The following is a 26,252-nucleotide window of genomic DNA, read 5'->3' as shown; positions in this document are numbered from 1 at the left end:
CGCGCACGGCACCGTACGCGTACGGTAAGCTTACGGTAAGCGCACGGAGCGCGCTTACCGATATATATATTGATTTAAATGCTATTTCCTCAGGACCTACTGAACAGATTTACACCAGACCTACAAAAGGCACTTCCTTGACCTGAGGACTACCTCTCTGCCAAATTTCAAGTAATTCTGTTCAGCCGTTCGGGCTGTAGCTGTGTCTAAAGGTCCTATGGAAAAATGCATGGGGAAAATGCGTTTTGGGACCCCCCTTTTTTCTCAGCCCCCGCATGATGAATCCCCCCGAGACTTTCAGGTTAGGAGCGGAGCGTAGCGCCCCATTAGTTTTGAAAATTTCGCGAGCATTCGTCGATCGGCGCCAAAGTTATTCCAAATAGAATGTTGCGGATTTCCTATGGAAACAGGGTCCTAACTATAACTACCTACTGGCGACCGCCAGTAGGTAATATATATATATATATATCCCAAAGAAAAAGTCGCGTCTTCTGGGGTGCTGGGACCCAAGGAGGGTGGCATACATGCCGGCGAAGCTCACCGGTACATTCAATGTCCCAAAATTCGAGTGATACGGTATGCTCTCAGTAATAAAGGCACAGCAACTCCGTAGTGTAGGTCAGAATCTTTATTACACAACGCGTTTCGGCGAAAGCCTTGATCACGTGTAACAGAAGACACAAACACTTGAGATTAAATAAAGTTGTATGTGAGAAAAGAGGTGTCATGGAAATCAACAGAGGACTTAGCGATGGCTAATGAGTTTACCTGGCAAGGTCGCCATATTGGAGAGGCAAAGTATTCATCAAAAGCATATATAATACATAACTGAAAAATGTTCATATCAAAGTTGTACACAATGTTTTACATAGTTATGTTTTTCAGGTTATGTAGAGTTCCAACAGAGATGTATCTAACATCACACGTTACGTGGATCTCAAATAGTCGGCGAGTGCTCGGAAAGTGTTCAGGCACGTTTGCAATAGTCAAATTTCAAAGCGTGATCGACAACTGAATCAGCATGGAATATGCATTTGACCACAGGAACGTAATGCAACATATGCACAGTAAAAGAGATCACTCTACAGTCAGGCCAGTTAGCTCAAAATAAATTCGCCATCTAAACAGGTCGAGGTATGGTATCATCCAAAATGGACTAAAGAATTGTGTTTCCAACATGGTGCTGCTTGAACCCCAATATAGAGAGTCGAACATTCTATAATACATAGTGTGAATGGATCACATAGATAATGCTATTCATGCTAGAAAAATATTATCACTAAAATAGGGGAACAAAACAAATCCCAAATCATTAATTGTCACAAATGCGGCATCAGTATCAAGAGTTTACAAACATAGTGTTACTTCTGAGCCACACCAGGAATCAATGACACTAAACAATGACCTGAATGCCCATCATAGCCATTGTGCTGCCACTAACCCTCCCGCTTGCCATGCATGGTCTTCTGTGCTGCCATGGCCACTCCCACCTTCCCTGTGTGGTCAGCTAGCTGCCCCTGACCCCCTCCCACCTTCCCTCCATGGTCTGTGTGTATGCCACCATAGTCTCATTGTTGTTCTCCATGGTGTGTCTTGTTTCTAGTGTAAAGATCAATGAGAGAGCTAGGGAGACATGGGGTGTGTCCCTAGCTCCCCCTGTGGTATCAATCAGTTTTATCAGAGCTGGACGAACCCGAAGGTGTTGGTACAATCACTGTGAAGCAGTGATAGGAAACCCACTAGGTTAGTTAAAAGGCCCCTCACACACCAACCTGGTTGGTGTCATGCTTCATCATAGGGGCCCCAACCGGGTGGCCGAGTGCCTCCCGGTTGTGCTGCGACACCTGACTACAGCGGAGCTGGTGTGGTGCAGAGGTGTGATGTAGTGAAGGTTTAAAAATATCTCTGAGAATCCTTGCCGAGGTAAATTTATTATTGGCGGCGCAGTATATATTAAAATTAAACTATGTGGTGCAACTACGAAAGAGGTTAGTTTCTAATAGTTGTATGTGTGGTAGGTCTACATGTTTCAGCCCACTTCAGGGTGTCAGGGGCTTTCGTCAGGACCAGTGAGTGAAGTGAGTGGCAAAGTGAAGGGTGCCACGTGATTGGTGAAAAAATAAAAAGGTTTAATTACCTACACACTCGCTAAGGTGTGTGGAATCGGTGTCTGCACACTGGCGGACACCACAGCGAAAAATAACCTGTGGGAGAAAAGAACACAGCACAAAAACATGTAAAGCAGTGACATATTGTGCTGGGTATCGCCGCAACTATAAAATGCAATCTTCCGTGCTGTGAGGTAACCAACACTAGCAGACGGTCGTGCCTGTGGCCACACACATACTGTGCTTGTGTGGCATGCTGCTATAGTCTCACACTAATCACTGACAGGTGATAAAAGGACGCCATGCGTCCTGTGAACTCTATCGTTAAGAAGGTGAAAAGCAAGACAGGCAACAAGACAGGCAATAAGGAGTGTGAACTATCTTCATAGGGTGCCTGGTGAAGGCAGTAGGCACCTCGGAGGGTGGTGCCGTGTGGCCACAGAGTGGTCGGACTATGTCGTAAGTACCCAGTAAGCGCTGGTGGGATTGGCTTTCCGGGTGACAGTGCGCGTTACTTTGGAAGTGCTGGGTACAGGAAGGGGAAGTACCCCTGTGTGGCGCGCTGTGGTAACGGGAGGAGGGGATGACAAACAAGAGAAGATAAGATGGAATTACACTATGGCTGAGTTTGATCGCTGCTCAGGAAGCGGGAGGAGTGCGCTCCTTAAATCACAAATTCTGTGGGGAGGAAGGAAATGGCAGGCATGAAGGTCGGGACATCGAGTGCAGATGCAGTCCGACTGAGAAATAGTGCGCGTCACCTTACTTGGTCAAGAAGCAGCACCCGTATTCCACCTACTAAGGGCTCCCGGATCCCGGATGGTGAGGTGTCCATGGCGGTGGGAGGATAAATAGTGATAGGAGCCATGGCTTACGTGCTGATTGACCAGTGGGCGCGGGCTGGGCAAAGAAGCCTGCGCATGTGCCGGACAGGACTGTTAGCTGTGCGCGCATGCGTAGGATGGGGCGCGAGTGCCGCGCATGCGAGGAGGTCGCTAATCAGGCGCGCGTGCGCAGAAGAGCTGAGATGCAGCACTGGGGAGATCGCGAGCAAAAGTAAAGGAACAGGGACGGGCATGTGGGCACTGGATGCCAAATGATTGTCTCGGTGCCGATGGTGAGGCTTGAGGAGGAGGAGGGGGTGAGTGCAGCCAATGGGCTGACGTGGGGTGGAGAATAACATTAAAAACACAGATGTCTGCTGGCGTCTGGCTGGTATAAGGTGGACAGTAAAGGTAACCACACAAATGAGAGGAGGGGGCTACTGAGTCTGCCAGGGAGGTGGAGGATGCAATGCTGGCATGGGGATGGGTGTGAGGTAGCTACAGTAGGCCAAGCCAAAGGGTGGAAGGGGCGGGATTAGGATCTCCTGAGGCTATTCAATGGGATATTATCATTTAATCCAGTGGTGTGACTGGACAGACGATATATCCATCTTTGCTCTTGTTCCAAGAGGCGACTCTGGATGTTAGGTAGGTTGTGGTCCAGGGCCTCTAGAACGACCCATCTCATGTCATTGGTCGTGTGGCCTTTTTCTAAAAAATGGTTAGTCATTTTAGTGGTGTTTTTCTTGCAGCGTATTGTACTGCGATGTTCACAGATCCTGGTTTTTATTTTGCGAGTGGTCATACCAATGTAGGTGAGGTTGCATGGGCAAGTGATCCGGTACACAACATTTTCTGTGTTGCAGTTCGTATGCTTGCGGAGTTCCCATGTTTTGCCGGGTTCACGATTCAGTTGTTTGGTCGTCTCAGTAATATGGCAGACACTGCAATTGCCGCATGGGAAATGCCCATTGACGTTGGGGAGGCCCCAGGTGTTGAGGACCGTGTTGGTGGGTTTGGGAAGGCAGATCGGTCTGGTGGATACTATGGTGTCCTTGATGGTGCGGGCTCTTTTGTTTGCTAGGAGGGGAGGTTCCCAGTTTAGTTTGCCCGTATTCAAGATTCTCCAGTTTTTCTTAATGATTTGGGCAACTTTGTTGGTCACTGTGTTGAAGGTGGTCACGCATGTGAGTGGCGGACTGGTAGGTGCCTTGATGTAGTTTTCCAGTAGGCCCTCGCGATTTTGGTTTCTGGCCCTCTTGTTAGCTGTCTTAGTTATCTTATGAGGATAACCTCGTTGGTGAAACTTGTGGCAGAGGTCTGTTGCCTGTACCTTGTAATCCTTGGTGTCACTACAATTTCTGCAGAGGCGAAGGAATTGGCCATATGGAAGGTTCTCACGGAGGGCTCGAGGGTGGAAACTGGTAAAGTGTAGTAGGGAATTGCGAGCCGTAGGTTTGAAGTGAGTCTTGCTCATAAGACCTCCTGATGCTGCTTTTATATCCAGGTCTAGGAAAGTGGTCCGGTGCCTATCTGAGCTGTGTGTGAACCTCAGGTTAGGGTCGCACGTATTGATCCATTCACAAAAAGAGGCCAATGATTCTTCTGATCCCTCCCAGATCAGAAGGATATCATCAATGTATCGTTTGTAGAATTTGATTTGGGGAATGCGTGGTGAGTTGTTATTGAGGAGATGTTTGGTCTCAAAATGGAACACATACAGACCCGCTATGCTGGGGGCAAAAACGCTGCCCATTGAAGTGCCGTACTTCTGGAGATAGAGCTTGCCTTCATATTCAAAGTAGTTTTCTTTGAGCGCTAGTGTTGCGCATTTGAGTACAAAGGAAGGAGGGGTGTGGTATTGCCAGTCGGTGTTGTTGAGAGCCTCTTCTAATACTTTAAGGGTGTCATCTTGAGGGAGGCTTGTATACAAGCTCTCTACATCAAGTGACACCAAAAAGGAGGTGTTGACACTCCTTATTGCCTGTCTTGTTGCCTGTCTTGCTTTTCACCCTCTTAACGATAGAGTTCACAGGACGCATGGCGTCCTCTTATCACCTGTCAGTGATTAGTGTGAGACTATAGCAGCATGCCACACAAGCACAGTATGTGTGTGGCCACAGGCACGACCGTCTGCTAGTGTTGGTTACCTCACAGCACGGAAGATTGCATTTTATAGTTGCGGCGATACCCAGCACAATATGTCACTGCTTTACATGTTTTTGTGCTGTGTTCTTTTCTCCCACAGGTTATTTTTCGCTGCGGTGTCCGCCAGTGTGCAGACACCGATTCCACACACTTTAGCGAGTGTGTAGGTAATTAAACCTTTTTATTTTTTCACCAATCACATGGCACCCTTCACTTTGCCACTCACTTCACTCACTGGTCCTGACGAAAGCCCCTGACACCCTGAAGTGGGCTGAAACATGTAGACCTACCACACATACAACTATTAGAAACTAACCTCTTTCGTAGTTGCACCACATAGTTTAATTTTACATATCCTGAGCCGCCAATAATAAATTTACCTCGGCAAGGATTCTCAGAGATATTTTTAAACCTTCACTACACCACACCAGCTCCGCTGTAGTCAGGCGTCGCAGCACAACCGGGAGGCACTCGGCCACCCGGTTGGGGCCCCTATGATGAAGCATGACACCAACCAGGTTGGTGTGTGAGGGGCCTTTTAACTAACCTAGTGGGTTTCCTATCACTGCTTCACAGTGATTGTACCAACACCTTCGGGTTAGTCCAGCTCTTGTTTCTAGTGCCCATCCTGCCTGACCTCCATGGTCATCTTGCTGCTCCTGCCCTGCCACCTTGTCCCCAGCCCTCTGTTTCCATGTGCAGACCCCCTATTCCCTCCCTCCTGGCTTGTCTGTTCCATTATAATGCCCCTGATCCGTCCCTCCTGCCCTTTATGGTCTGGTATGCTGCAGCTTTCTCTCCTGTCTGTCCATTATGGTCAGCTAGCTACCATTGCCTCTTTCCCATCTGTTCTCTGTTGTCCATGTGCATGGTCCTGTCCCCTCCCTTTTGCTTTCTATGGATTGTTGTGCTGCACTCCCGTCCCGCATGCGCTGTGTGGTGTATTGTGCTGCTGCAAACCCTGATGCCTGCCCTGCAGGGTCAGTTTGGTGCACCTCTCCATGTCCCTCCTGTCCTCTGTTATCTGAGTCCATGTCCCTACCCCAATTCCTCCTGCCTACCATGATTCAATGTACCATACTTGCGAACATTTTGAACTTGGTAAGAGGGAGATTTTGAAAAAAAACTGGGGTATTGATTTTCCCCTTTGAGTTACATTGAAAAAGAGGAGATTGTCGACAGGAGACAGATCAAATAAAGCCCATTTGAGCTTAAAAACATTGGACGTTTCCCGGCTGAAACGGGTCTGTTGGCATGTATGGTTGTACTACCACTGCCTCTTCCTTCTGCCCACAATGGTCTATTATATTGCCACAGCCTCTCTTGCCAGTCCTGTATTGTTGGTTTGTTGCCCCTGCCCCCTTTCCACTGCCCTCCATAGTCTGTTGTGCTGCCACTGCCCTTCCTGCCTGCTCAGTGTGGTCAAATTGTTGCCTCTGCACTCTCCTACCTGCCTTCAAATTTCAGAGTCCGTGCCCCTGGCCTCTGCCTCTCAACAGTATCCCAATGAACAACTAGATTGCGAACATTCTATATTTATTACAAAAGTGTGGAACGCCTGACGTCATCTTGATGTAATCAAAACTGTAATACCTAGAGAATTTCCTTTAGAAATTACATATATGAGAGGGTCTTATTTGCATCAAAATTATGGTTAGTGCTCTAAAAAACTAAAATGAGGACATATTTTCTGAGTTTTCAAATAGCGACAAAGAACTTTTAAATTATTTGTAATCTTTATGTTTTTTTATCCAGTTGACCACTTGATTAAATGTTGCACCTTGGTGAGAGGATGTGGTGTTACTTCCAGAGCTGCAGACTTTGCAACTGGGGAACCGGGTTGGAGTTTCTGCTTCTGCTCAACATTCTGTGATTGTGGTCAAATCACTTAATCTCCCCATGTCTACAACCAAAATGAATTTGATCTTGTGTGATGTAACCAATGCTCATGTAAAGCATTCCAATACCTGACAAGTCTGCACTATATAAAACTGCAAATACACAAAAAATAAGTGTTTTGCACACTTCTGTCATTGGGCTACATGTGGGCTACATCTGGGTGATATTTGTGCTGCATTTAGGCTCTTTTGTGTCTGGTGGCCATCTTGGGAGATTTATTTGTTATGAAGTTTACTAATTTCCTCATTTACTGCAGTCTCCTCAGTAGGAAATGCTTTCAGTTTTTTACTTTGATTCCATCAAGAAGGTATTCAGATATATCACACATTTGCCATAAATTCGGAATGTTAGCACTCTAGTTGCTCATTAGATCACTGTAGTAAAGCTACTGCTCACCACGGAAGTCTGCTGCTGGTATTAAAAGTGCATGTTTCAGTCTGCATATCAGAATTTTTTTATAAAATAGAAGAAGATTTGAGAAGTCACTCAAAATTTGCCCTAATTTTTCTTTCTTCAGCACCTATCATAATTTCTAGGGCAAAATGAACCCCCTCATTGTGTTCCTTTTTGAATTAAATGTTTTAAGTGTTACCAGTTTATTCCAATCAAGATGGCTTCAGGTGTGCCATACTTTTGTCATAAGTAAGACAGTAAGCGCTCTAGTTGTTCTTAAGAACACTCTGGGACATTCTGTCATTAGGCTATACTTGGGCTACATCTGGGTGACATTTGGGCTCTTTTGTCTCTGGTGGCCATCTTGGAGATTAATTTGTTATGAAGTTTCCTAATTTCCTCATTTACTGCAGTCTCCTCAGTGGGAATACTTTCAGTTTTTTTATTTTGGTTCCATCAAGAAGGCATTCAGTTGTGTCACTCATTTGCCATACATTCTGAATGTTAGCACTCTAGTTGCTCATTAGATCACTGTAGTAAAACTACTGCTCACCAGGGAAGTCTGCTGCTGGTATTCAAAGTGCATGTTTCAGTCTGCATGTCAGAATTTGTTTATGAAATAGAAGAGGATTGGAGAAGTCAAAATGTGCCCTAATTTTTCTTTCTGCAGAACTAATCATAATTTCTATGGCAAAATGAACCCCCTCATTTTGTTCCTTTGTAAATTAAATGTTTTAAGTGTTACCACTTTATTCCATTCAAGATGGCTTCAGGTGTGCCATACTTTTGTCATAAGTAAGACTGTTAGCGCTCTAGTTGTTCGTTAGAACACTCTGGGACATTCTGTCATTGAGCTATACTTGGGCTACATATTGGTGCTATTTGGGCTACATTTGGACTCTTTTGTCTCTGGTGGCCATTTTGGGAGACTTATTTGTTATGATGTTTCCTAATTTCCTCATTTACTACAGTCTCCTCAGTAGGAAATACTTTCAGTTTTTTACTTTGATTCCATCAAGAAGGCATTCAGATGTGTCACAAATTTGTCATAAATTCAGAATGTTAGCACTCTGGTTGCTTATTAGATCACTGTAGTAAAGCTACTGCTCACCAGGGAAGTCTGCTGCTGGTATTGAAAATGCATGTTTCAGTCTGCATGTCAGAATTTTTTAATGAAATAGAAGAGGATTTGAGAAGTCACTCAAAATGTGCCCTAATTTTTCTTTCTGCAGCACTAATCATACTTTCTATGGCAAAATGAACCACCTCATTTTGTTCCTTTTTAAATTAAATGTTTTTAGAATTACCACTTTATTCCAACCAAGATGGCTTCAGGTGTGCCATACGTTTGTCATAAGTAGGACTGTTAGCGCTCTAGTTGTTCTTTAGAACACTCTGGGAAGCTGCAGTAGAACACAAAGGAATCAACTGACAGTCTCTGCCCTTGTTGGATGTACATGTTTTACTGAGAATGTCAGACTTCATTCTCACATGACTGAGAAAGATAATGTGAATTTACAGAAAATATGCTTTCACGTAGCTCATAAATCACCTTCCAAACCTCTGTGGGAAAAGCATGAGAAAATAGATTTCTCTCAAAGATGATTCATGATATCACAGCAGAAGGCTTTTTAACATGGTAAAATCACCTTAGAACACACCACAATTCCTAAAATGAGTATGGTACCATCAATAAATGATTTATAATGTAACTAAAGTCTTAAAACCTTCTATTAACTGCAATGCTTTTTAATGAGGTGCTATCATGTATATTGGTCCCAAGATGGCTGCCAACACTTCTTGGATGAAGTGCTGACAGCCAATCAGATCTCACGATGAGATGTGTGGTTAGGTTCCGCCGAGATATATATGTGATTTTACTTTTGATTTTTTCAGGAACTACTGAACGGATTTACACCATTTAAGCAAAAGGCACATGCCTGACCTGAGGACTACCTCTTTGCCAAATTTCAAGTAATTCTTCCACTAAAGGTCCTATGGGAAAATGCATGGGGAAAACATGTTTTGGGACCCCCCTTTTTTCTCAGCCCCCGCTTGACGAATCACCTCGAGACTTTCAGGGTAGCAGCTGAGCGGAGCGCCCCATTAGTTTTGAAAATGTCACGAAGATAAGTCAACCGGCATCAAAGTTATTCAAAATAAAATTTTCAGATTTCCTATGGGAACTCGGTCCTAACTATAACTATCTACTGGCGACCGCCAGTAGAGAATATATATATAAATATATATATATGTATGTATATTCACATATTTATATGTATATATATACATATATCTATATACATATACATACACACTACTCAATTCCCGGGTACTGCCCTCCGCACTTTATCCGCAGGCAAACTCAGGAAGACGGCACAGACACAGCCTTGAATTCAATGTTCGTGGTTATATCTTCTTTTTATTTTCAAGTGATCTAAAGTTCTGGGGTCTGGGTCTCAATATTTTTACAGCAACATCCTTTATTCTCTTGTGGCAGAGAAGTCCTGTGCTCAGTCAAATCCAGTTCTGTCCTCTCTAGTGCAGCTTCCTGGCAGGAGGTGGAGACAGCATTGTGGAACGCAGACCAGGCCTATTCAGGTGAAAGGAAATCTCCTTCCCCTACAATAAATGCATCCAGACTCTCTGGAGCCACTGCACATCCCCAGCCCCTCTCACTTCAAAGCCAGACAGTCAATAGACATCCTAGCAGAGGCACACTGGATGCCTAAGCAAGAAAATACCTACTTTCTAAAAGTGGTATTTTCAAACACAGAATGTAAAAATCACCCTCACTTAAAAGATGCATTTTAACATTCTGAGTTCAGGCATAATAAACTTTGTTTTACTACCTTGTTCTTAGGGGTAGTTATGTTTATAAGATGCTATAGGCAAACTCCCCATTCTATCCATTGGGAACAGGTATCCTTGCAATAGTGAAAAATGAAATTGGCAGTATTTCACTATCAGGACATGCCACACATACATCAGGGCATGTCCTACCTTTCACATACACTGCACCCTGCCCACAGGGGTACATTGGGCCTACCTTAGGGGTGATTAACATGTAAGAAAAGGGAAGGTTAGGGCACGGCAAGTGGCTGCACTTGCCAAGTCGACATGGCAGTACCAGACTGCCCACAGGCTCTGCAATGTACAAACAAAAACATTGGTTCTGTCGGGTGTGCGCACTGTTTCTTAAAAATGGGGCAATAATTTCTTTTATATATTATTCGAAAACAGTCATAGATGATATCTGAAGACTTATGGAACACATTCAAAAGAACACAGACACAAAATATAAATATGCTTGCCTTTTATATAAATTTTAGCAGGCCTGAGTTACCTTTGCAGGCTACTTATGGGGGTGGCACAATCAGTGCTGCAGGCCCACTAGCAGCATTTGATTTACAGGCCCTGGGAACACATAGTGCACTGTACTAGGGACTGACTAGTAAATCAAATATGCCAATCATGGAATCACCAATCCATAACAATAATTTACAGGGAGCACTTGCACTTTGGCACTGAACAGTAGAGGTAAAGTTCCCAAAGCATCTACACCAGGAAAAACGAAGTCCCACTCACAGCAAAATAACACGAGGCAAAGGCAAAAAATATATCGGAAACCCACACCAATTATGCCAGGTCTAACAGTAAATAATAATATTTTTCATAATTTTGCTTTGGTTGACACCACGTAAAGAAGCCAGTTGAAAACAACGTCTGTTCTTTCACTAGATATCATTCATGTACTCTGACACATTTATCATTAGTACAGATCATTATGATACATTTTCATCATCTGTACTTATTAGTACATGTGGATTGTGCATTACCCAGTGCTGGGATGAGCAGCTTGTGATTCCTTTTTTATGAGGGACATCAATATGCAACTGAAGGTATCACATTAATTTGAAAATAATATGTTCAGGGAAATTATGAATACAGAAGAAACTTGGAACCCTCCATGTGCCTCTTTGAGTCCTATCTGACAACGAAACAAAGGCTTGTGGAGGACTTGTGTTGTCAAAGACTGTGATTATCATCAGGATCCCTCCATCCCAAAACATCATTACATTTGAAATTATAGTCCGGTTGGTTCTGATTTTTGCGCCTTTTCCTGCACCCTATATTTTCTGTCATTAGGACTCTGTGCCAAGAGACACTACTATTCAGTGCAACAGTGTGCACGCTCTGGCACTAAACTGGCATTGGTAAAATTGATTTCCTCCAAATGATCTATTTAATTGTCCTGTAGGACCAATGTACATGGAGTGGAAAATACTTATATGTGATTGAAGTTAATTGTCATATGTGGGCTGCAGTGTGTATTTACACCACATACATACATGATGAAAATATGTCTGTCAGGAGCAACTCTGTGTTCTGGCAGGGCTACAGTTTAAATGCAATTGCATTGACAGACAGTAGGAGAAAGAGCCTTTGCTATGTAGGAGAGGCCTATTTTTATTTATTCACGTCACTCATTAAATGGCGCTTGTACACCCACAGTACAGAGTTCAAATATATAAAACCAGGACACAATACATATAAGGGTTTGTATGCTCTCACAGTGATATAAAACTCAAAGCCTAGTTCACTGTGTAGGCTTCGCTAGACTTTCCCTCAACAGTACTAGATGGGATTAAAACCGTTGAGCTTGATTTAGGGTTTAGCGGACAGGGTACTCTTTCACACACATGATGAAGTACCCTGTCTGCCAAACCCTAGGGGGCTTATTTATTTATGAGAGGATTGCACCACGGGAGTGTCACTTTTTTGGATGCTCCAGCAGTGCAAGACTCTCAATCATATCTATGAGGCAGAAGAAACCCACTCTACGTGGCTTTGCATGGCTTAATTGATATGGAATAAGACAAAGCAGCGCAAGTCCCTGCTTTGCCTTACTTTGCGTCAAGGAGGTATTGCATGGCAGTTGCAGTGGGTTTTCCCACGCCACACCCATGGATTTTGACACTGCCCAAGACCTAGGGCAGTGCCAAAACCTTATGCTTCATCAGGGCAGGCATAACGAGGAGAACGTTTTATTATTTATCCTAGTTTTTTCTCTTTCCTTGGGTGCTGCATCCTGCAGCACACTTAGAAAGAGGAAAACGTATTTCAGGATTGTTTTTGTGCAGAAAGATGCTCCTTCTTGCACAGAAAACAATCCTGCCTACAACGGAGGCATCCTTCCTCTATGGTGCAAGTGTGCCTACATTGGCTCTAGGCAGCCAATTGTGCGCCAGCACAGGGGAAAAGGACAGGAATGCACCATATTTCATGAATAAGGGCCATAACTGCCCTTTCACATTGACGTAAGGCAGCATAGCAAAAAGACTTGCTGCACTGCCCTACACAAATATCTCATAAATGAGGCCCTAGGTCTGCATGGTCAATCATAAGTCGGGTAGATCAGTTTGCTGATGGCGGCTCTCATCGGAAGCAGCTGTCAGACCAAGGGCATCGACCCATCCACACTGTTTAGAGCTGTTGGTTTGATGTACTTTTTTCTCTCTGTTCTGGACAGCTACCGCTTTTGGAGTTTGTTTCTGAAACTCAAAATATTATGTTTGGTGCATGACTGTCTAAATGTCAGTGCCTAAATATCAGCGGCCATGGACCAAATATTCAGTGTCTTCAGAGGAGCCACCATGAAGGTAACTCCTTTGAAGGCACACAAATCACTGCTGGGCTGGCTGTGATCTCGTAGTTTGGTAAGCAGAAATCCAGCCACAGAAGGGAAGTATATGACGTCTGCACCCTGAAGAGTGGCAGATCACCCTGCAGGATCTAAATTTCAACCCTTAGGTTGGACCTGACCCATATTGCAGGATCTCCCCTAAGATTTGTGTCTTCTGTTGTTGAACACATTTTTGTTGTCATTGGGACTTTGTGCACTTTTTCCCTGCTAATCAGTGGTAAAGTGCTTGTGTTCTCTCATTGAACACATGGTACAACTGGCATATAACAGATTAAACATTTTTTAAAGTACTTGTAAATCCCTAGTAAATGGTACTAGATATGCCAAGGGCTGTAAATCAAATTCTAGTAGTGGGCCTGCAGCACTCGTTCTGCCACCAACTAAAGCAACATTTTAAAACATGTCAGAGACCTGCTGCTACATCCTGTAGTGCTTGTTTTAAACTGCCCTTTTGACTTGGCAAAATGAACCTTTTGCCAGACCTAAGCCTTCCTTTTTTGTACTCATAATCCACCCTTAAAGTAGGCCCTTAAAGCTCATAGGACAGGGTGCACTATATTTAAGAAGCAGAACAATGTTCTTACGTTTTATATGTCCTAGCAGTGAAAATTCCTATTGTCTTTTTTCAATGTTTGTTGGAACCAGTACTGTCTGGATGCCCAAAGGGATGCCCCAGTCAGGCAGAAGGCACAGCTCCTTTCAAGGGCAGACAAATATACACACTGAAAAACGCGTGCTCACCCTTGGGTAGCTTGGCACTGAGCAGTCAGGTGTCCTTCAGAAGCAATGCATAAAGCAAGAGCACAGCCCCATACACAATAAATATTCTGCACAAAATAGAGACTTCACACATGAAGTCGAGATATGCTGTTTATATTCAACACACACATTAAACAATGTAACATGAATATCATGGACTCTGGGTCATAAATCATACTTGGCAATATTACTAGCAGTGCTAGGCCCACTTGTGTTGATCAGATCTCAAAAATATGCACACATGGGAAAAGGCGTATTTTACTCTCCACACAGCACTCTCATGCAGTGTGACATGTTGTCAGCCCCTTGTTCGCCCTCATAATCCTAATAATGCAATTTCACATGGCTGTAGGGTACACCCTGGGCTACAATGATATCAGTAATATGTACATCCACAGAATGATAACACTTTTAGCAGCACTGCAGGACGAGGCCATGCAGGTAAACCCACTGTTGAGAGGTAAAGTGCTTTTTGCATGAGAACAACATATAAATCACCACTGCCAACCAATGTCATGAAGCACAGGTGGTTCACAGACAGTCACTCCCAGTCACTCACACTCACTTTGCACTCCTCCGCAATGTTACAGGTACCAGCCCGGTCCATATGGGCACTTTCACACACATATGCTAATCACCCGACACCCTAATGTGGTGTGGCTGATACAAACCGGTCAATAGATAACACTATGCAGACCCCGTTACAATTGGAATGGGTTTGGCGTAACAAATCCATTAATAGGATACATCACGAGGCTGCACCACTGCAAACCATTATTGCAACTTGAAATATAGGCAACACCTTCCCCATGCTACATTAAGTGAAGAGCAAGCCTCCTTGGTAGGGGAACCCTCATGGGCTTTCCTTACTGCCAGGGCAATAAACACCCATGTCCTCTGCTTGAGTTAGACTCTTCTCCCTGAGGGGTGAGTCTCTAGATCCTGGAATCTTGGCTGGCATCAGAGTGTACTCCTCCTGAAGAAAAAGTGAAAATACTGGAATTTGGGCTCCTCGCTACCACGAACAAGCCTGTTCTCTGTAAGACTTTGCCACTGGCGGTGACTGCCAGTGCAAAGCTCAGGTTCTATTGATTGGATTTTTGTCATTCTGATATCATTTTATTTGTTAAAATTCAGTCTGTATTTTTAAATTGGTTTGTTACTAACATTAATTCTAGTTTTAGATATTATCATCCCTTTCCTTCATTGTCTCCCAAATACTAGGAGTGTTTGATGAAGTAAACGTTTCTTGATATGATGATCTGTGGCAGATGTACAATAATTTCGCGCTTTTTGTTAACAGATGTTTAAAGTTGTGTTTTTTTTTCTTTTGCAGTTGGACCTGCTACTTCCTACAAAAGTGACAGGCATAATTACACAAGGAGCTAAAGATTTTGGACATGTTCAATTTGTAGGTTCCTACAAATTAGCGTTCAGCAACAATGGAGAACACTGGACTATATATCAGGATGAAAAACAAAAAAAGGACAAGGTAATATGGTCTGGTGAATGTCGACAATTAAACTAAGGGCTAATCGATGAGAGTGCAATGCTATTCAGTATTTATCAGTAGCGGTCCGTGGAGGGAGTTCGGTGGGGCAGTGAGGCGGGGCGGGGGAGGGGAAGAGTGGGGAAATGTAAACACCGGAATATGGATGAACGGAGGTAAGTACACATTTAAATGCATAAAACAAGTTCCTTTGCGCGCGCTGCATCGCAAAATGCGATGCAGCATTTTCTGGTGTTTACATTTCCCTACTCTGCCCCTCCCCCGCCCCACCTCACTGCCCCACTGAACTCCCTCCACGGACCACTACTAGTATTTATGCTAGTTAATGTACATAAGTGAAGGAGCAGGCCTTATCGCAGGATAACTGATTGGCTGACAAGTTAAAAATCTTGAATAGGTGTGGGAATAAGTAAGTTGTCTGGTTGTCACTATATTTAGTCAATCATCTCTTCCTTGCCCACATTGTGTGGTAGAATAACACACCAGAGGAAGGGATGTAAAAAAAAAAAAATATGTTGTTATGGTGGCACCCCCATATAAAATCAAAAAGGAAAAGGGGTGTACCTTTATGCAACAAAATAAATAAAACATATGTGGGAAATCCACCTTTTTGTGTGGTCACCTCAGATTTTTTGCTCCCTATTTTTGCTGGACTTAGAACTCTTTGCACTTTACCATTGCTGATAAGGAGGAAAGTACCTGTGCTTCCCCTTTCAACCCTTTGAAATTAGATAAAATCCTAATTAGCATGATAAAGTTTCCCATAGGGAGATACTATATGGTGTTCAAATACACACTTGGTATGGGATGTTAAATGCCAACTCTGGATTGCAACAACTATAGTACCATCCACCACAGTTGCAGTGAAAATATGGCTAGAGCCTAACCTTTGTAGACTGACTTGACTGAGCTTGAACTCTTCTCTGCAATCCTGTCAAAATCACCTTTTTGACCAATAGGAAAACCACATTTTATGTATTAACTAAGTAACCCGAAAAGCACACCTCACTGCCCACAAGGTAGGGTCTATTACATTTATGAGTGGAAAATGTTCAGCATTAGAAATGGCATGTTCCCCCGGTTACTAAGCACAAACGGACATTTTCACTGGTCAGGCTGTAGATGACACACTGGAATATTCAAAGTATAGATTATACAATATAATTGATAACTTTTTACTTCTGCCAGCTGCAAACTTCATTCAAGTGACTTATGTTTATATTTAATATGAATCTAATGGAATGGTTAACTCTGATGTTTATTAACTGAAAATGTAACTTTTAAAAAGGTATCTTTCTCCTGCCTGAAACTAATTGATGTTAATTTGCATTAGCCATCCAGCCTTTCCGCAACCTATACTTGACATGGATGAGCTGTGAGAGAGGTGTGAAAACTCCTCCAAAGCAGGGGCAATGGCTTAGCAATGCGGAGGTGTTTATCTTCCCTGGCAGGAAGACCAGACGGGGTGGGACCAGGAGCATAATTTACTTCAATGCAGCTTGCTATGTGGACAGGCTGTACCCTTTGTCCCCATAGTACTGATTTGTAGTGACGAAGGAGAAGGGGACTGCTCCTTATCCTGGCCACACCTGTTAGTGGGCAGACCTGTTTTGCTCAAGGGTAGAAGGGTTCCCCCATCTTGAATTTTGAGAGTAGAGGGCACTGTGGGATTGTGTGTAGTAAGGGTACCTATTGAAAAAGTAGGTAGGGTTGTCCACAGGAAATGTTAACATCCTGTGGGCCTTAGAAATGTACTTCCGTGGCTGCTTGGGCATTGGATGATTCTTTGAGTACAATTGCACTAGTAGCCTGTACAGGGAGGTACAGGGAAGTTGTTTATTCTCAAAAGTGGCAAAGTTCCTTTTTGCATTGTGACTTGGAAGAAATTTCAACACTTCCCTTCAAAAAAGTGACAAAGTGGGCCTTGGGAATTTAGCAGAGAGTTTTTAAATCCAGAATTTTAATCGGGACCAATGCACTTTGTGTATCCAGCTAGGGCTCAATAGTTGTCAGCCTCAAATTGCACCTCTGTTGTTGTTCATGCATCCATAGACGTGATGCTTTGTGCTTTTTAGTGCCATTTCAATGTAAAACGTACAAAAATGTATGTCTCTGGTTTTCCTTATTGTTTTTGTCTTATTTTCAGGCCTTTTCATTCATTACATGTTATGCTATGTTTTCTAATTCTGATAACTATTTTTATTGCTTGATGTTTCAACTTCATTACTGTTTTGGCACTGCATAAATATTTGAACACATTGCCAAAGTTGAGCATGTCTTCTCTGTGCTATAGCTACCAGGGGGTTGAGCCCAGGCTAATTTAGTGACTTTGAGGGTTCTACCTGACAAGGAGTGTTATCATTTCTTGTGGTGGACAGACTCCCACCCCAAATAATAATCCCCCCTCTAACAATATAACACAAGAAGAGGTGGCCTGCAAAATCCAAGTTAATATCAGAGTCACAGTCTGCCCATACATTTATCGCAGAATTCTGCTCACCCCCAAAACAAAAGCATAACAGTGGAAATTACAAACAAAACCCCATAGAGAAGTATGCCTGGAATTGGCGGAGAATGGTCACCAGTAGATGAGCAAGATTTCACAGTGGGACAGTCATCAGAGCACAGCGTGCATTGGTTACTGGTCGTGCACGCCACTCCGTCTCTCCTGCCTCACAGCTCTTCATGTCTGGGACCGATTCAGCATAGCGATCCTAGTCCCACTTCACCGAGTTTGCCCCCGCTGCCCGGAGGCCCGCTGCTTGGAATTCCATCTCCTTCATTTCTTGGGACATCATTCCAGTGATTGCGCTGGATGAGGTAGCTTTAATTGGGATTTCTGTTATTTATTTAGCATTTTTCTTTATACTTTGTATTTGGCTTTTATATGTTAGTGTTATTTTTTACTTATTCGGGGTCACTAGTCTGCTGGTTGTCCCGCCTGCTTCCCACACCTCTGCCTCCTTGACAGTCTTTCCCACCTCCCTAGGCTACTTGTGGAGGATGCTGTGCATCCGTGTGCCAAAAGCAGGCCTGTATGCCCCCGACTGTGCCTACACCGTGCCCAGCGCCAGGACCCCTGGTGCCCACCCATCTACACCACAGAGAAACTCCTGGTCCTGGATGACGGACACCAGAACAACAGCTGCTTCACGGCCTCCCGCAATAGACCAAAGGACCCTTCACCTGCCACTACTGTCACTTAGCTTGTTACACAGGACCCCCTGCCCACACCAGACCACACACTGCTCCTGCTCAGAAAACTACAAACAACCCAGCACCGCTTCAATGCATCGTGCTCAATGTCCACTCCCTCTGCAAACATGCCATGGAAACCTGGGATACCATCACCACCATCTCCTCAGATGTTCCCTTCATCACCGAAACATGGCTCAACCTCTCCTTGAACAAGGACATCACCTCCACCACTCCCAATGGCTACAAGATGATACATCGAGACTACCCCAACAAACTCCGAGGTGGAATTGCCATCACCTTCAAGGAAATCATCCAATGCACCGTCACCAACAATGACCCTACGCCTCCCATGGAACACCTCAACTTTCAACTACAAACCAACGCTAAGACCATGATAAGAGGCACCCTCACCTACAGACTCCTGGGACCTCGGTCACCCTTCTGCGATGCCATCTCCAGCCTTTTCCCGCCTTGCTATTGACTCCCTCCTCTACGTCCTGTAAGGCAACCTCAACTTTCACGTCGACAACCCCAACTACACCAACTCTGCCTCCCTCCTGGTGAACCTCAACAACATCGGCCTCACCCAACTGGACACTGAACCCACGAACAAAGCCAGACACACACTCAATGCTATATTTACCTCCAGTGTCAAGGACCTACCTGGATTGACCCCACTATCATTCACTTTACAATTTCTGATGCCCAGCACCCCAACTCCAAGCATCACTGCACCTCCTACTGCAGCTGCAGCAAGGTAAATGAGACCCTATGGACACAAGCCCTCAGCACATCACAACCAGAAACGTCAGCAGGCCTTCATCAAGCCATCCAGAATTTCTCCACCTGGATCAACAAATGCGCCAACGAAGTCACCCCAATTAGACTAGTGAAAACCAAATCCTCGAAACAAGCCAGCTGGTACACCCCGGAGATCAGAACCAACAAGCGCAACTGCTACTGCCTCGAGAATCCATGCCGTGCCTCCAAGGACCCCTCGGACAGAGCTGTTCACAAACCAGCCCTCAGAAACTAACAGCTGAATATCAAAGAAGCCAAAATAACAGCCATCATTGCCCGCATCGACATCGCAGCCAACCACATGAAGGAATTCTTCAAAATTGTCAAGGAATACTCCAACCCGACAGCCACAGAGAACAACATCCACCTCCACAAGAACTCTGCAACACCCTCTCAGAGTACTTCTACAGCACGATTGCCACCATCTACAAAAACTTTGACCCCTATCCCACCACCATCAGCCTTGACAACCTCAAGCAGCCAATGAACACCAGCCGAACAATAACCACCTAGTCTCATTTTACCACCCAAACCACCACAGTCATCTTATTGTCCATCCACTCGGGACTCCGAACAACCCCTACCCCCATGATCCCTTCCATCTCAGAGCCAACCTAATCAGCATGGAACTTATCAGCATACTCAACACCTCCATCTCCACAGTCACCTACCCAGATGCATGGAAACACAGGGAGGCCAGACCCCTCCTAAAAGAAGCTTTGTTCTGACTCCAGCAACCTCAAAAGATTCTGACTAATCTCCCTACTCCCCTACCCAGCCAAATTACTTGAGGAAGCCATCAACCAACAGCTCACCGAATACCTGGAACAAAATCACCTACTCGATGCCTCACAATCAGGATTCTGTGGCAACCATAGCACTGCGACTGTGCTGATCGACGCCACAGACAACATGAGAACTCTCCTCGATTGCAGAGAAACTGTGGCCCTGATCCTCCTTGACCTCTCTGCAGTGTTCGACACTGTGTCCCACCACACCATCACTGAAAGACATACAGCACAACGCCCTCAAATGGATTGCTCTATCCTTTCAGGACACACACAGAGCATCCAACTGCCTCCCTTCACCTTCACACCTAGGAACATCATTTGTGACGTACCCCAAGGATCATCCCTCATCCCCACCCTCCTCAACATCTACACGACCCAACCAACAGACGTCATCAAATCCCACGGACTCAACATAATCCCCTACGCTGACGACTCTCAACTAATCCTCTCACTCACTGAGGACCCCTCCAACGCCAAAACCAACTTCTGCAACACATTGACCAATGTAGCAAAATGGATGAGAGACTGTTATCTCAAACTCAACTGCAACAAAATAGAAATTTTGACCTTTGGGAACTACACCCCTGTATGGGACCACAGCTGGTGGCTGGCAGAACTCAGACCAACACTTACACCAACAGACAATGCGCACATCCTCAGCATCATCCTCAACAGCCAACTTACCATAAAGTCTTCTCCTCCTGCTTCCACACCCTCCACATGCTCCGCAGACTCTTCAAATGGATCACCATCAACACCAGAAAGACCGTCACTCAGACCCCCATCATCAGCGACCTCGACTATGGCAACACTCTCTACATCGGAATCAGCCCCCAGCTCCTCAAAAGACTTCAGACCATACAGAACACACAACAAGACTCATCCTGGACCTCCCCAAATAGACTTGCATCACATCACTCCTCAGAAACCTCCACTGGCTCCCCATCCAGAAGAGATGCCAGTTCAAGATCTTCATGCATGCATACAGAGCCGTACACAATAAAGGGCCATCACACATCAACCATTGACTGAATTTCCACCTGCCCTCAAGACACCTGCACTTCGTTTCATTTGCCCCTTCACACACCCCACATCCGTCACAGCTGCAGTGGGGTCACTCCTTCTCCTTCATCCTATGAAGAGCTCCCTCCCTGATGAGCGTTAGAGAGAAACTCAAGACCAGGCTTTTCAATGGAGACATGGCACAGGCAGGGACCAGACATCCTTAGTGGTGATAGTGCTGCACCAAACAAATATTGATTGAATGGCTGATTACTGTCCAGCAGCAGTGAAACATTATAGAACTGTGAGAACCTAATGTGCTGAGAGTTCAGTTAATCTAGTGATAATAATTGTTTTGAAATTGAAATATGGGTTTCAAGTACATGTAGAGAGCACCTGGTATTCAGCACCAAGGCAACTGCAATTAAGATAGAGTAAAGGCATATACGACAAAACTCCAGAACTAGAAAGTTGAATACAAATCATATTTAAAGAACCAGTTCCATGTGGCAAAATTGTTTTAACAGCAGGGAACCAAGGGACATGATTCTGGAAGGGCTAAATTAATAATAGTACAAGCAGAACATATTTTAATAAATGTGTAACATAAGCTGCAACCAAACAACAAGAAAAAAGGCCAATGTAATAAACTGCATATGTCTCAAGCTATGTACTGACCAGTTGCAATAGCAATAGGCAGGGGCGGCTCGCCGAGGGCGTGCTGCGGGCGGAGGGCGGGGGAAGGGCAGAGTGGAGGGGTAGTAGAGTCCAACATACGATGGACAGGAGTAAGGTAAGTAATTAAATAAATAAAACAATTTACCCTGTGCGTGCTGCCATATTCGTAAGATTAAACTATGAGCTTTAACACATTTTGTCAGTAACCTGTTCAGACAGACCTCTTTTTCCAAAATGGGTTCAGAAACATTTGCCCTTTATTCATATTTTGAGCATGAAAATGTGCGGAAATACATAAGAACATATTTCCCTACATCAATCAGCCATTCATTGACTTTTTTTTTTTTTTGGCTATTGTGTGATTGCTACAAAGTGTTAAAGAGGAAAGGAGGAATGGGACAAATCAGGTGGAAAGGTGGAGTACAGCAAAGTAATCAGGTTGTTATTTCATAAAGTCCTCTACAAAGAGGAGAGTCAAAAGAAAAGAAATCTTTAGTTATGAGCCGCGAGTATGAAATGACCTCACACCAAAACATTTACATGTGAGATAGTTTGTTCTTAGCTGTGGCATCCTTATCTGTTGGGCCAGATGATGTGGGTGTACTGGTCCCAAAAGAAAGTTAGATGCATGACTGTATGGAAGTGTGTGACTAACTTAAGTATAGCAGTTGGTGTGGGGATTCTAGCATAGGAGTGTCCCATATTTGCTTGTCATAGACACGTGATGACTGTTACTCAAGCCTGGTCTAGTCAAATTACTTTGTTCGGGCGACAAAGCACACATAAAAGTTCACAGTAAAAAATGAAAGACTAACTCAAGCCGCTCCGCTCAGTGAACAAAATATCAAATATATATGTATCAATATATATTCAAACTCTATATATTCAATGATAAACAAACATCCTATCCTTACCAGCAAATCCTGCAATAGCAAAGAAAGCAAAGAAGTCCCAGTGTCAGTTTTTCTTGGTATGATGCTTTGAGAAGGAAATGCTTGTTATCAAAATGCTCAAGGGCTAAAAAGTTTGAAGTACTTAATGGATCAATACTTGTTCCAACGTCTCCTGAAGTTCTCTGTCTGCCTACATCGGCCACAGTCGTATGATGGGATTATAATTAAACCATAGCACCATGGGCTGTGTGATAAACAAAAACTCCCCATAGAAAATAATATGAAATTATTTTCGAACATCACAGGATCAGTATTTGATGCCTTTCCTTCAGCTGGTGCGCAACAGCTGGCCACAGCTCCAGAAGCTAAAATTCAACAACATTTATTTTGAAAATTCATTAAATTCACACATGGAGTTTGTTGAAAAGTAGATACGCCAATTGACTCTTACGAAACTAGGCAACGCATTTTGTGTCTGGAATTGGAAGCCTTAATATTTTAATTCTTGCAAATCATTATCAGTGACCATATAGCTTCGCCATGTTGATCTAAGGAGTCTTTATTTTTTGCTGGTGCCCAGCACCGCCGCTAAATTCTTAACACGCACTTATGTATAACAGTCCACCACTTGGTGGCACTGTCTGTCTTTTGTTAGCAATGAACATTAGTTCTGCAATATTATATACACTAAATTATAATACTAGTACAGTGGCCGCTCTCCCTCTAAGGTGGAGGAGCGGTGCCCCGCTGCTTTTAAACAGTGTGACTAAAGGAAAAATAAAATGATAATAATTGAATGTTATTATCATTTTATTTGTTCCAGCTGCTTTGCAAGCTGGGGAGGAGTGGTTGGCACACAGAAGTGCACATGACACTTTGGCCGGCCCTCTGGGACCGGCCAAACAACATGCACATTTTCCATGTTTTCCATCCAGGCTGCATTACAGCCTGGGTGGAGAACATTCCCAGGTCCCCAGTCACTGTCTGAGCTCCGAACCTCGGTTCTCACACCAAACACAATGTGATAGGTCAGGGGAGCCTGGGTGCTAACCAATCACAATGCTACATTGCAGTGTTGTGATTGGTCAGGGGAGCCTGGGTGTGCTTCCTGGTTCCTGTTTTTAACTTTCCCCTTTCTCCTTCCCCGCCCCCCCACTCCTAATCCATGCCAGCCACCGCTGAAATAGTAGTGAGTCCAGACCATTAACACAAGCATTTGGCAGTACTGGCAGGGGCAGTGGGTTGTGAACGCTGTATTGGCCTTCTAAGTATGTCTTGGGTCCTGGCACTTAGATTTTTACAGATTAAGCACTAGCTAAATTGAAGTTTCACTCCAAAGACTACTATTGTACTACAGCGGGAGAACAGCTAACAACCCTCATGCAAATCAAATGTGAAATGCCTGACAGCTCCTCAGATTACTTTATGGAAAACAAAAACACCAATATAATAAACACAGAGATGAGTGTACTGCTTGATTAATTTTACACATTGTAATTGCTCCAGTTACACTGCCTGATGGTTCATGTGCTGATGTGTTTGACACCAAACCCTAGTCTGTTGACAATGAAGACAGAAGTAGTTGTACACCACGGTGATTATTATGGATCCTTGCTTCATATTAGTTTTCTGGTAGACAACAGTTTATGCTGAGTAAAACTCATATGAGGCAAGTGAAAGTCAAGACCAACTCCAGCTTTAACATGCACAGAGCAGAATCATTAAGAATATAAGGCCGGAATCAGCAAATGAGAGACTAACATGGAACAATATGGGCAAATGTGGGTATTCTGCATACCCAGTGGTTTAGCAGAAAGTAAGTGACACATTTTTTAATTTAAAGATCTAACACAAGGATTGTATGTACATGTAGGCTTGTTCTTGGAAAATCTGTCCTGACCTACACAGTTGAAACATATTTTGAGTTACTTCACTGTGGAAGCATGGCATGCTGTTGCTAATGTGTAGCATGTCACATTTTTTATATGTTAAGCCCCTAACCCTGTGTGCTAACAAAGTACATTTTAGTGGTCACTTGTCTAAGCTACAAGATTGTCGATGCACAAATGATTCTTCAACTGTAACAATATGCACAAAATACAAGCATCTTTATAAAGAAATTGTAAAAGGCTAAATACCTGGCAATGCAAAGTTGTTAGTTAAATGGGTGAAATAAAGCCAAATAGAGGAGAGGCTATTGTTTTTTTTGTCCTCATATCATCTTCAATCAAAAATAAGCACCCTTCCAGATTGTAAAGATCCACATGCCTAAAAGATTGGACTCTGTTCTTCAAGCATAGAAAAATTGCTGGGCTTCCTTGGGTACAACTTGCTTCCTAGGCCCACCACTGTAAGAAGATGTAATCATTGGACAGATCAATTTACCAAATATTCAACAGATCCCAAAAGTTGCCACCATCTTTTTGCTTGTTTTCCCACCTATCTATCTTCTCGAAGAAGGCCACCAAGCTTTTCCAAGCATGCCAGGAAGATGCAGATGTTTGAGTCCACAACTGACATATTTCCCTCCTAGTAATCAGAATTAAATAGAACATCAGATTTCTATGCTTTACGTGTAAAGAAGAACCCTCCAGATCTTGTTGCCTTATCCCAAACATGATTAAAACAGTGCTTACCACCACAGTAATACCCAATCAATCGGACATGGTCTTACCCACAGCAATCCAGCATTCTTCTAGCTTTGGACAAGTAGCAAACATGTGCATGTCGTCCGCTCCATTACTTCCACACCGTTTACTCTATGAAGAGTACAAAATGGTTCTTCCTTAATGCAGCAGATTTGACTACCATATAAGTGTAGATTAAGATTAAGATACTTACCATAACTATTCACCTCGGCATCCGACAAGTATCCATCCCATCCAGAGAATGATGCTCTCATCTTTTCTTTGGCCACTGTGAGTAGATGTTGATACTTGACATTTGGTTTGATTCCACACTTGTCCAATCCTTACTCTTAATCCATGAGTTTACTTGATAATATTTGAACCTAGAGATTCTCCCTTTAGTCTTATAATTCCAATATTTCCAGGTCAGAGTCTGTCCCTCATCTAGCAGCTGTCCCCATCTATTTATACCACTCTTTCTCAAAGGGTCTGTAAAAACATCATGCATACATTCCGGGGTACTTGGGGAGTCCCATATGGGAGATAACTTACTATAGTATGCAGTGCCCAAGAGTGATCTGAACTCAATCCAGATTTTAGCTGCTGCTTAAAGACATTTTAATCTGATCTTCTTAAAGTATTTTGGAGCCCCAAATTTGTAGGAGAAGCCTTCTATGGGCAAGCCTCAAAGCTCTACTCTATACATTGCACCAACTAAGGTCGCATCTGGACCGTATAATAGCATTCTGTTGATTTTGAACTGGAAGCCCCAGCAATATAGTTGAAGTTCAGGGTGCCTCAACCCCCCTGCTCCAGTCTTCCTCCTCAACTTCTTCCAAGAGGGCCGCACTTCCTTATTGTCCCAGACAAAAGACGTTATTTTCCTCTGTAGAGCTAGAATACTCTTTTTATCA

The 26,252-nt window shown here is 43.8% G+C and overlaps 1 protein-coding gene across 1 annotated transcript in view; it reads left to right on the top strand.

Annotated features, from left to right (window-relative positions):
* The window catches only part of EDIL3 (EGF like and discoidin domains 3), a 1,529,327-nt gene that overhangs the window by 1,449,914 nt on the left and 53,161 nt on the right, over nt 1-26,252 (top strand). Inside the window, exon 11 of the mRNA XM_085632425.1 lies at nt 15,175-15,330. Within this exon, the coding sequence (XP_085488551.1) occupies nt 15,175-15,330 (156 nt within the window). The remainder of the gene's footprint in view (nt 1-15,174; nt 15,331-26,252) is intronic.

This window comes from Triturus cristatus, chromosome 2_1 (genome assembly GCF_964204655.1).
Source record: "Triturus cristatus chromosome 2_1, aTriCri1.1, whole genome shotgun sequence".
Classification (NCBI taxonomy): Eukaryota; Metazoa; Chordata; class Amphibia; order Caudata; family Salamandridae; genus Triturus; species Triturus cristatus.
Note: the sequence above shows the minus strand (reverse complement) of the source record. Positions and strands in the feature narration are given on the sequence as shown.